At 39.8% G+C, this 12,873-nt stretch overlaps 1 protein-coding gene across 1 annotated transcript; it reads right to left on the minus strand.

Moving 5' to 3' along the window:
• Positions 1–4,511: 4,511 nt before the first annotated feature.
• Positions 4,512–12,175, minus strand: LOC103773701 (kinesin-like protein KIF27; the record flags this gene model as incomplete). Its single annotated transcript, XM_008941083.1, has 8 exons — positions 4,512–4,969; positions 6,607–6,771; positions 7,247–7,445; positions 8,279–8,485; positions 9,407–9,622; positions 10,237–10,413; positions 11,485–11,598; positions 11,954–12,175. Coding segments are annotated over 8 exons (1,758 nt in total), but the record flags the coding sequence as incomplete, so codon positions are not given.
• Between the last annotated feature and the right edge of the window lie 698 nt (positions 12,176–12,873).

The raw sequence follows: 12,873 nt of genomic DNA on the forward strand, positions 1-12,873 counted from the left end.
TAGCCCGCACGCTGGTCCCGCAAGCCCGGGCTGACGCACGGTGTAGTGGCCGAGCAACACAAGCGTATTCGGGCTGAAGCCCCTGATCAGTCAGGCGGAAAATTGCGTTGCCACGATAAAATCTCTGTCACCACACAGCTGGAGCTGAATACCCGTTAAATCTCACCTTTAAGTCATTAGCGACGAAACCTTGTTTCACCAGAGATGGAGTAGAACTTGCATTAACTTACTCAAAGCCACATTTCCTTCTCAAAGGTGGTGCAATTAAAATTTCCACGAGTGCCCGCGTTGGGTGGCCCCGCTGTTGGTGCGCAGTGCCAGGCGAGAGCCCGTGGCGGGCAGGGCACGCCTCCGCCCTGCGAGGGCAGCCCTCACAGCCAGCAGGCTCATTTGTAGCTTTTGTAGTGCTTTTTAGCAGGATGTCACCAGAAGACACAGCTGTTAATAAGCAGAATAATAGCAGGGTGGGTCACTGCAAATCAGCTTCATGTTGGTGTAACCCCCATATTGCACATCAGCTAGATGTCAGTGAGGATATAAGTGAGCAATAGCAAGGAAACAAAACAAAGAAAGTGATACTAAAAGCCTATCAGATAAAGCCTGCTGTTGATTTACTGGAAATAAGAGGAGTGACATATTCTCTGAAAGAGGTAAAACCATTTTATTTGTTAGCTCCAGTAGATTTGCATAAATGAGAACAAAATCACTGTTTACTTTTCCCTGTATAACTGCCTAACTGGTCTCTCTCATTGCTTTGTGTATGTCAGGTCCCTCTTGCAGTCAACAAGTCTTCCACTTCTCCAGAGCTCACAAGTGTATCTGAGGTATTTATCTACCGTAGCATGAGGTGACATTTAGGAAGGTAATGAAGTCAAACAAGGTCAAGTGTAGAGTTCTGCACTTGAGGAGGAATAACACCATGCACCAGTACAGGTTAGGGGCTGACCTGCTGCAAAGCAGCTCCACAGAGAAGGACCTGGGAGTCTCGGTGGAAAAGAAGTTAACCACGAGACAGCAGTGTGCCCTTCTGGCCAAGAAGACCAGTGGTCTCCTGGGGTGCATTAAGAAGAGTGTGACCAACAGGTCAAGGGAGGTTCTCCTCCCCCCCCCACTCTGCCCTGATGAGGCCACATCTGGAGTACTGTGCCCAGTTCTGGGCTCCCCAGTTCAAGAGAGGCAAGGAGGGAGTCCAATGGAGGGCTACAAAGATGCTTAAGAGACTGGTGCATCTCTCTTACAAGGGAATGCTGAGAGACCTGGATCTGTTTAGCCTGGAGAAGGCTGAGAGGTGATCTCATAGATGTTTACAAATATCTGAAGGGTGAGTGTCAAGAGGATGGGGCCAGACTCTTTTCTGTGGTGTCCAGCAATAGGACAAGGGCCAACAGGCACAAACTGGACACTGAAATTCTGTCTGAACATCCAGAACAACTTCTTCACTGTGAGGGTCACGGAACACTGGAACAGGCTGCCCAGAGAGGGTTTAGAATCTCCTTCTCTGGAGAGATTCAAAACCTACATTGATGCAATACTGTGCAGCCTGCTCTGGGTGAACCTGCTTTGGCAGTGGGGTTGGATTAGTTCCCTTCCAACCCCTACCATTCTGTGATTCTGTGACTGTGGTTACATCTTGAAATAAGTATGTGTAGCATATAGAATCTAATGTTTGAATGACTGCTTAATCTGCAGTGTCACAGCTACAGAAACCACCCGAGCACCAGCTAACATCTACTAGTGATCGAATTGTATTTTCCTACATTTTCCCTTGCTTATTTTGCATCCCTAAAGAACAGGTTTTTCCATTTATGGAAAGCTGAGAAGAAGAGGAATCTATATTGCACTCAAAAGAGTTGTGATCAATGGCTCAAAGTCCAGGTGGAGACCAGTGACAAGTGGAGCTCCTCAGGGGTCTGTTCTGGGTCCAGTGCTGTTTAACATCTTTGTCAGTGACATGGCACTGAGTGCACCCTCAGCAAGTCTGCCAATGACACTGAGCTGTGTGATGTGGTGGACTCACTTGAGGGAAGGGAGGCTGTCCAGAGGAATCCTGACAGGCTTGAGAAATGGGCCAATGTAAACTGCAAGAGGTTCAACAAGGCAAAGTGCAAGGTCCTGCACCCAGATTGGGCCAATCCCAGGTACAACTACAAACGGGGTACAGAGCTGTGGAGAGTAGCCCTGAAGAGAAGGACTTGGGGGTGTTGATTAATCAGAAGCTCAACATGAGCCAGCAGTGCTCTCATGCGGCCCCAAAGGCCAGCTGCATCCTGGGGTGTATCAAGAGGGGTGTGGCCAGCAGATCAAGAGAGTTGATTCTTCCCTTTTACTGTGTTCTTGTGAGACCCCACCTCCAATACTGTGTCCAGTTCTGGTGTCCCCACCATAAAAGGAACACAGATCTGTTGGAACAAGTCCAGAGGAGGGCCACAAAGATGATCCAGGGGCTGGAGCATCTCTTCTACAAGGATAGGCTCAGGGCAGGAGGATTGTTCAGCCTCAAGAAGAAAAGACCCTGGGGGGGGACCTTATAACTGCCTTCCCATACTTGAAAGGAACCTGCCGGAAGGCTGGAGAGGAACTTTTCACAAGAGTGTCCAGCGACAGGATGAGAGGAAATGGTTTTAAACTGAAGGAGAGTAAGGTTAGACTGGATCTTAGGAAGAAGTTCTTCAGTACGAGGGTGGTGAGACTCTGGAATAGATTGCCCAGAGATGCTGTGGATGCCCCCTCCCTGGAGGTGTTCAAAGCCAGGTTGGATGAGGCTTTAAGCAATCTAGTCTAGTTGAGAGGCGTCCCTGCCCATGGCAGGGAGGTTGGATTAGATGATCTCTAACCGAAGCCATTCTATGATTCTATGTTTATTTATCGAGTAGCCTGAGCATTACATACAGCATTATCTTGAGAAGAAGCACCTTCAGTTAATATGGAGATGTAGTAAAAAAATACACGTTTGAAACTGTGTTTACTTGTTTCTGTTTATTGCTTTTTGACTAGAAACATTAAGTGAATGATACATACACTAATATTAACACTAGTCAAGGCTCAGTGCTTCCATGACAGGAAAAACAAACAAACCCAATCTAAACCCAGCCAAGACAGACCCCAATCCTTACCTCACAACTCAGCTGGACAATAGTTAATAATTAGGTATAATTGTGAAGGATACAATCACTTGACATGTTAAGTGGTTTATCTATCTGATTAGAATGAAACATTTTGCAGTCTACTCAGAAAACTTTAAAACGTGCCACAAGAAATCGAGTCCATTTATCATGCTGTAATGGGAGCTTTGTGCTGTGGAAGGCCTGGGCTGTGCCTGCGGCACTGTTGAACCCACAGCCACAGGCGATACGCAGGGCCGCGCCTGCACAATAGAGAAAGCAAAACTCCTTCTCTAAGTGCATGTCATAACACAAGACAACATTTTTCAAACAGGACTGGCTGATGTCCATCACTAAAATAAAACTACTTTCAGTACTACCATTTTTGAGGTAGGAGAGGGTTACAATTAGTAGATCCACATTTAAATGTGGACATTCTGTCTTCAGGCCTGTGCAGCTGTTAAGCGTACACTTCCCTCTGGCAAAACCACTATCCTCTTGCAAAAAATATTTGCTTTTCATCCTGAATGCATTACCAACAACAGCAGAGCAGTAAAACACAGAATATGTGTAGTCCTTGCTCTAAAGCAAATATGGAATCCAGAAGAATAAATTGTCTGTGAAAAGACATGACTAATTAGTACAAATAACACATTGGTCCCTCTGCCTTACCTAGGGGATGCTGAATTTGTTCCTCTGTTTGTTTTTTTTTTCCATGTCGGTAGTATGAAAATAAACATCACATTTCCATTTGCCAAGTCCAATTCTTTAAATGCTCAACGAACAAAAGCGGAAAGTGAAATAAGCAATTCTCTTAATTTCATCAATAAGCAGTAAAGAATAAAAAAAGGAAAGTAAGAACTTTGATGTTCCTTTTCAGGAACAAATCGATCTTCAGGGACTGATTTTGAACTCAAACATGGCTCCTATAAAAGATTTTTAGAAAAAATGTATACTGGAGCCAGTCATTATCAATATAAGGCAACAGTCTGGCAACTAAATTTCCTAGTTATACATCCAAATAGTTTGCTACTGTTTCTGACCCAAGAAAGCAAAGTACAATGTTGTTCTAGGAAACCTAAGTTACACAAGTGCAGTGCACTTCATAGAACAATTTTTGAAAAACATTTTTATTTCTTAAGTTAACTGGAAAAAAAACCCAAGCCAACAGAAAGAATTTCTTCAAGGTTAAAAGGCCTTTGAATGAAAGTTCTTAGACACTGTGTTAAGTAAAATGAATCTGGGATTCACTGAAACTGTGTGGGTGTCACAGCTAATGACTTGATAGGGAGGAATAAGAACTAAAGGACACTTAACACATTTATCCATGGTTGATACTTAACAAGATCACGAAAGAAAGAAATCTAATACAGTTCCTTCAGTAGCTATTAAAAACACAACGAAGATTAACTATGTCTTAGTGACACTGGACTTTTTGTCCATTTCGATGGAATCTGGAGCAACAAAACTGACACCAACTCCAAGGCTTGAGCGTCTCAAAGATAATTCAGAGGGAGGAATATGACGCAGGTCTCGGCGAGACAGTTTTACTGGAGTTACTCCTGGAAACTGTGTTACGGCCTCTCTCCTGTGGATGACAGACGATAGCTGAGATTTTGAAGGCTGAACTTCAGCTGTTCCTGTTTTGTCATCACCAGGACTTGACAAACATTCCTTGTTGCACCCAAACTCTGAAACATCTTCTCCAAGCTTGTATGAATTCTGCTGTGCTCTTAAAACACTCGTTCTATCTGTTTCTTTTATTTTCCCTGGTCGAATACTGGTTTCAGGGTTAGGGGTCGGCTTGAATTCTTCAGAAACAACTTCTGCTTCATCTTGACTGGACGTCTTATCACCAGCACTGTTATCTGAAATTAAAGTTATCAGGAGATAAATAGCTAAAAGTTACAACTCTTAAGTGCCTGCGATGGAGGAATATTAGTTAGTCACTATGGTTTTACAGCATCAGCAACTTGCAGTGTAAACATGGTAAAAAATTATCAGCCCCTCATATTTTGTCCTTACTGTTAAAAAGTTTGCTATCTACAAAACATCAGAAGTATTACCTGTTCTTTCCTCTGACAAGATGCTAGTAGTAAAAGGCTCACCTTTCTAACTTGTATCCTGGTAGGAAGTCTTAGAACAACTGAACCATGACAGTCAAGCATGAAACTATCCACATATAGAAAAACAGTCAGCAATTACACTAGCACAACATACAAAACACATTCTGCAAATTTGTCTGTAATGTACACACAGAGCTTTTATTATTTTTAAAGCTCAGCATCACGTTTCAAAATGTTTTTATTACATTGCAGTGCAGCATGCCTCAAAATGTATTCAAAAGAGAAATAACTACATACAGAGTATATCCTACAAAATGTACAAACATATGTATTTGAAAAAGCTGGAAATTCACTGGGATCTTCTGCCTTCTCCTCTTTGCCACAGTTTGGCTAGGAGGGGTGTTCCCCCACACGGATGCATGTCCTGAACTACAGCTTCTTTGTGTACTGGACAGAGAATAGCCTTCCCATGCTCATTTATATCCAGGCTCCAGAACCTTCATGATCACAGTCTGATAGTGTAGTTTAGAATAACGAATCTGTTGGTTCATTATCCTGCCTGGAGGTATGTGACCAGCATCTATCTGTTAGGAAGGCATGGCACTGCCCAAGTTGAAAGAAGCAGAAGGATCCTTTGGGAGGAAGAATGAGTCATGCTGAGACTTAGGAAGCAACACAGAGCCAATAAGGCCGTGTTGTGCACCTGAGGTATCGGTGGTGGCATCGAGAGGTGTGAGACAACTGAAACAGGGACAGAAATTGATCCTTCTTTTCTCCTTCATCTGAAGGAGATGAACATCTTCATCTATCTTCATACTGTAGGTTTAGATTCTGGCAAGTAGGACGTGGAACAATTAAAAACCTGCAGCAGCAATTGTTTGTTGGTTTGGTTGTTTTGGGGGGGGTTGGTTGGTTGGTTGTCTTTGAGTCAAAGCACAGGATCACATTAGAAAGCTTCCTCCCCCCCGGTATACACAACCTCTCTTTTAACCTTAGAAAATAAGTAGCTAAAGTAAGTTAGTATCTGAAAACATGGAATTCTTCACTGAAAATCTCCCTGTAAGTTACTTTCATGAAATTGAGTGCTGGGAGCAGCCTACCTAAAAGCCTGGCATATGACAAAACTGTTGGTTACAGCATCATTCAGACCCTTTCAGATAGTAAAACTCCTTTTGCTAAACCACAACAGTTTGAGGTTGTAGATGCTGAAATTAAGTTAGAATCCAGAGGAAACAAGAACAAGAATTTAAACCACTGGTATACTATTACTACAGCTACAAACCAATCTTTTCTCTCCTTTGAAACTGGAGGTGTATTATATGCCTGGAGAACAGTCAGTTCAGTAAAAATACGATTTTTATGTCTATCTGGTATACTTCTGTATTCACCACCCTTCAAACTGTCTATTGACATCTGCATAAATAATTTAAAATACTTACGTTTAGTGGATGCCAGCAGTTGATGTGATGATTCTCCACAGAGGCCCTTCAATTTCTTCTTCAGTTCTCTGCTTGTTTTCTTATAGAAAAATAAGTCTTTTTCCAGTTGCTGGACTTTTACTTCATACCCTTTCAAGGTTTCTGCAATACCTTCACTATCTTGTTCTAGGACAGGAAAAATTAGTTTAAGAACCAAATATCTGTGTGCCAAAGATCCCAATGGATGACTAGACAGAAGATGTCTTTTATCTTGCTGACACTTTGTTTGCAGCACATTTTAACTAGTGTGGCACAAGACCAAAAAGGCCATGCCAATCCCTCTTGTAAGTTTTAATAGAAGCACTTAGAAGATCAAGATCAGCAGGACTGTTATCTTTCAATTTTTCAATATCAGCAAATTCAATATGAAATTACAACAATTCTGGTACTGCTTTAAAAAAACAATACTCAATTTTCCATTCATACAGACACTCCGTTTCTGTTCCTTAGCAGAGGAACAGACATCCTACTCAACATTAAAATTAGTGACAGCCAAAATATGTTTCTGAACCTTCTTGAGTTTGTTTTCAGTAGGAATATAGCATTTGCAGTAGTGACTGAAGATAATATTTGCTGTACAATGTCCCCAAGAATCAAATACCTTTGAAATGAAGCAGTATTAACTGTATTTTTTTCTCATGTTCTTTGTGTTGAAGGGTCATCTGTCTGTCACACTGCAACTTGACATGTTCAAGTGCAGATTCTAATTCACGTATTATGTTTTCCTGGTCTATGACCTTCATTTCCTGTTCTTCAATCTGGAGTTGTAATTTACGTTCAGATTCACGAAGGCTAACAATCTAATAAAGAAATACACTTTTATTGATTATCAAACCACTTTAACAAAAGCTTTTGCCCTCCTGCTTAATAGATTATAGCATACAAAAGCAATGGCCTCTACAAGTCTTAAGTTTATACTGGAAACACACTTACCTAAGCCTACAAGTTCACAATTCAGAAATGAACTTGGCATGTTTTGATCACACGGACTAAACGATTTCTTCAATACCCTCTACAGAATTTAAACTGAAACAATATTGGTTTTCTGATTCTGGAGAACTTCTAGCTTGCATCCCACAGACAACTTGTTCACAAAATCACACAAAGTTTGCCCAAGGTCACAAAAACACACCATGTCCTCAAGCTTTTCATTTTTATGTTTCTAGATGTCAGTATGATTCTTCAGTAAGTGGCACTGCAGGCACTGTATGCAAAAATAATTTATACTGGATTTGGAAAAAAAAAAAGGAATACTAGCCTAAGCTATATGAAGTCTACAGTTAGAAAGAATTTCAGTGTGGCACCACTATTTAAATATGTTGCCGCTCCAAAAGTTAGCAACAGAGAGCAATGGAAAGGAACAAGGGAATTTTCTTGTTTGCAGCACCTTTTAAACTAAAGATACCAAACTCAAGATATACAAAGTTAACAGACAAGTATCCTATTTAGGTTAATGTAAAAATTAAAAATATCTGAATTTATATCAGATCTTTGAAGCCTGAAGAGATTTTCACAAAAACATTGTTAAATTTATTTTTATTTTGTAACACCGTTTTATTTAATGATCTAGCAATGATTTAATTATCTAGTAACAGAAAATAGGGTAAAATATTATTCATTAGGCAAAACAAACCTTGTTGAAATATTTGAAGAGGATAGCTCTGAGCTCAGCAGCAGACAGGGAAACTAGTTTTCCTACTACATTATTCTCGCTCTGTGAAAGAATCTGTGAAGACGACCTCAGCAAGTGCTTGCGATTCTGGATACTTTCATTCTTGTAATCAATGGCAGCCTCCAGGGCTTCAATCCCCTCTTCCAGCTGGAAAAGGCCATGTTCTTCCTACAGAGAAGTGCAAGTGAGATTTTTTTGTTTAAAGGTGTAGAATTAATCTTTCTATACATCAGACATCTTTAACTTCATTAGCAAGAGTGAAACTAAACTTAAAGGCAAGACAAACTAGTAGCAGTACAGAGAATGGAATGGGAAAAATAAAAGGTAGAGTACAAATCTAAAACACTTTTTTCTGCCATAATACTCCTTCCATGACACAGAGGTAAATCAAAAGTTTCCTCCCCATAGTTTGACTTCTGCTATTATTTTTTTGTTTGTGCTAGTTTTCTGTTGGATTAATGAATGAATCAGGTCATTAAGGCATTTGGTGACCATAATGTGTGTAGGCAAACAGCAGAAATGCATGGCCTGAAGCACTGCAGATTTTGAGGAGTGAGGCAGGCAGGGTTCTTTCTGACACATTATCACCTCAGCCATATGCCCATACTGCTTCTCAGGAACTAGAAGTAAACTGGGCACTTTAGATGACTTTTTAATATTATCAACATAATTATCCTTGTCAACTCAAGTGCAGACCATCCAAGTAATATAAATTATTTCTACTGTAAAAATATGGAAGCCTTCAGATGAAGTTTGCTTTTTCACAAAATCCTGTGAAAAAAATAGAGAACATTGCCTCATTCTATGTCCTGACATTAAAATATCTGCCTATGACAAACTGGTGAGCTTCTAGTTGCTTTATTCCTCATTATATGATCCTCAGGCCAGTGCTGAGTTATGTCCCTCTGAACTGGTAAGTGAGTAGTGCTTTTCCAACAGTATCATACTGTCGCTATTTACCAAAGTACCCAACCTCAACTCCTTGGTTCTAGCTTATCTAATATTTAGAGACATTTTAGGTTCTGATTGGAACACTTCATTATACAGCACTACCTAAACCAAATATTTATCTCAGAGGTGCTTACTTACTTCAGTTGACAACACTTTACCATCTTTCAGTTTCTCATCCACACTGTTTCTTCTTCTGAGTAGCTGATCTCTTTCCATCTGGAGAACCTGTATTTTTTTCAAAATGTCTATCTTATCTTCAGTGGTGCTGCCCTGAAGCTGCTTATCTTTATCACATAGCTCCTGATCCAGCATACTTAAGCGAGTAGTCAATTTCATACTATCTTTGTTTAAAGCCTAAAAAAACCACACCAATCATAGACAGCAAACTGAGATTTCCAGTAAGACAAATGTAGGTGAGATCATCACATTCTGTATTTAAAGACTTGCCTGCTTCTTGCAGTGAGACCCCACTTACTCTGAGTAGATAGCTACCATAAAATTTACTACTCAAAAGATTTAAGTAAACAAAAATGCTGAATATGCAGCTTTCTACACCCTAAAAACTAAAGGGACTAGTCATTATAAGTGACAATGACACTTGAATTCCTATTCACTTTTGGTACTGAAAAATACATAATGCAGAATGTTTCCCTGTCATGTTCTCTAGTTTGCATAAGGACTGATTCAGTCGTTTCTAGATATCTTATTATTCAATGTTTTACAACAACAGAACTCCACAGTTCAGATTTTTTCTTGTCTTGCTTTTGGAATTTTGAGAAGTGAATAAAAATTATTGTTTTTTGTCATTCACATTTTGAATGTTGATATGCTTAAGCTACACAATAAGTTCATGGCAGTGGTAGAGACAGAGGTCACATGGCTTCAGCCTCCCCTATCTGCCTTCTCCTCACCCAGTCCTTCAGTCAGCACTAGAAGTGTGGTGACATTCATGCTTTTTCTTAAATCACCTGGCTAGATCTCAGTTTCTTGACTTCCAGGTGGCTCTTCTCTTGCAATAATGCTTCTTTTTTGGCTACAATGGCTTCTCTTTTCTTTAAATCTTCTTCTAGTTCTGCTAACTGTTGGTGCTGTTGGAGAATTCTTTCCATTTCTTCATCCAGCCATTTCTTTTGCTCTTCTAATTTCTAAAATTTAAGTAGAGATTCAGATAGCATTAACAAGGACTTTGTGAAAGCCAGATTTTTATGATTATGTTTTCCCTTTTTAAGAATAAATTACAAAACAATAGAAGAAATTGGCATTTGTAATGTTAACACTAATTCTGTGACAGAATCTTTACTCAGAATAATGCAAAAATTGAACTGACTTAAAAAGACGATCAAAAATGCTATATAGTTACATCTTGTATAAGCAAATTTGTATCAGATGCCTTTGATGAAATCTGTTCTTTTTCTAAGAACAGCTACCTAACTAGATGTCTTCTATATAATCACAGCAACTACGTTTGCAATGTGCCACAAGAATTCAGCTAGCCCATTCTCATTGTATTATAGTTGTCCAAGACCAGCTGTTTGTGGAAAAATGTTAACTGACAAAAACTTATGATGCTGAAAGAAGAAAAGTAAATAAAAGCTCTGATCCTGCTGGCACAGTCCATTAAAAATTTATTCTGAAGCCATAGTTTATCCGTGGATATATTCCTGGTAAGACTAAAATGTTGCCCTTAATTAACTTCTAAAATGTCTTTTCACCCTTGAAGACCTTGAGTACCTCATGGAACTCCTATGTTCCAATGTCCACATTTAAAATAATGTAGGTGGTACACTGTCATAGGACACCTACTTTTCTAACTCTCTTAGAAACAACCAAAACCATCGAATTCTGTCATTTATGTCACTGAAGAAACAAACAAAACAAGCAAACCAACCAACCCACCCACAAAAACCCCATGGAATGTTTATGAAAGAGCTCATCATTTCACCCTCAAGGCTATGAGACAACAAAACGCCTTGAATTCTTAGGTCTCTGAACCCGAATCTTTGACAAATCATGGAAAGAATGGACATTAGGGCCTCTCCTTTCCTTCATTCAAGAAGAATTTAAGAGCAGCTAGACTATACTCCGAATTTTTGCTACAGCAAAAAAGAAGACAAAACTATGATGAAATACTCTCCTTCCAAACATTTTACAAGATGACTAGGGATGAAAAAAAATTTTTTTTTAGGGCCCACAGTGCTTTAGAACAGATTAGCTACCTGTACCTTCTGTGAAGTTTCCACTGAGTTATTTTTCTTCTTTTTAAATGCATCAATCTCTTTATCCTTAAGTTTAAGAATCTTCTGCTGTTGTTCCATCTTTAACTGAAGTTCCTATAAACAAACAAAAAGACCCACTCTTTCTGCCTTAGTCATACAGTTTTTAAAATGCATTTAATGCCAAGTCCACACAGGTACATGATCTTAAATACTGACACTAAATGTGCATGTAAATTTGCAATTCAGAGCTATACATCAAGTAACAAAATAACTTTAAAAAGTTGAAAGGAAAGGGGCAAACTGAAGATGTCTGTGAAAATGTTCAGAGACAATTTCTTCAGTGCATTTGTCAAGAAGGTCTTTACTTATACTGTGGAAAGCCTGGCAGTATAGTTTATGGTCTTTGGGGGAGCAGTGGCAAAACGGGCTCATCTCGTTCTTTGCCATAAAGGAACAGGAAGAATCCTACTTTAATTTGTTGCTGGTCCCGCTGAATCTCTGCTTCTAGTTGCTTCTTTTTCTCACTCTCCTCACACAGTCTCTTCTGTAGCTGGGTCTGCTGATGCTTCATCTGAGCCACATTGTGCTCAAGTTCTGTTGCTTGTCTCTCACTTTGGTTAGATAATGAAGCCAGATTCTTAGTGTCTTGCTGCTTCTTCTGTAAGGCCTGAATATTCATGGCAAAATTCAGCTTAATAGCAGGAAAAGTTAAAACTAAAATATGACCTAACTCTATTATTTCATTGAATTCTTAGTCAGCAAGATTTACTAATTTCTGTCAAAAAAAAAACCAAACTTGTTAGTTCTGTGGTTTCTGAGTTATCTGGTAAAGTTGGCACAGGCAGAATTAATCCAACCAACATGAAAAGGTAGATACAGTTCATGCCTGGCAATACAATAAAGGCAGTAAAACATAACAGAAATCACCGCTCTGGAAAATGTGCAGGGAGATAATGGTGCCAGAATGCTGACCTTGAGCTCAATTCAATAAGCCAGCTACTTCTTTCTGTATGGGGCTTGTCTGACCCACCATTCCAGGACCAAGAGGCACAGAGCGCCTAAGCTGGTCCTACATAGAATTTAAATTTAGGTATAGCTGAACCATAGAATCACTATGGTTGGAAAGGACCTCCAGGATCATCAAGTCCAACTTTTCTCCTAACATTTCTCTAACCACTAGACCATAGCCTCAAGTGCTACATCTCCTTGTTTTTTGAACACCTCCAGAGATGATGACTCCACCACCTCCCTGGGCAGCCCATTCCAGTGCCTAACCTCTCCCTCAGTGAAGAAATTCTTCTTAAAATCCAATGAAAACCTTCCCTGGTGCAACTTGAGGCTATTTTCGCTTGTCCTATTATTAGCAATTTGAGAGAAGAGACCAACACC

Source organism: Merops nubicus, unplaced genomic scaffold (assembly GCF_000691845.1).
Source record: "Merops nubicus isolate BGI_N331 unplaced genomic scaffold, ASM69184v1 scaffold10100, whole genome shotgun sequence".
In the NCBI taxonomy this organism is placed as follows: Eukaryota; Metazoa; Chordata; class Aves; order Coraciiformes; family Meropidae; genus Merops; species Merops nubicus.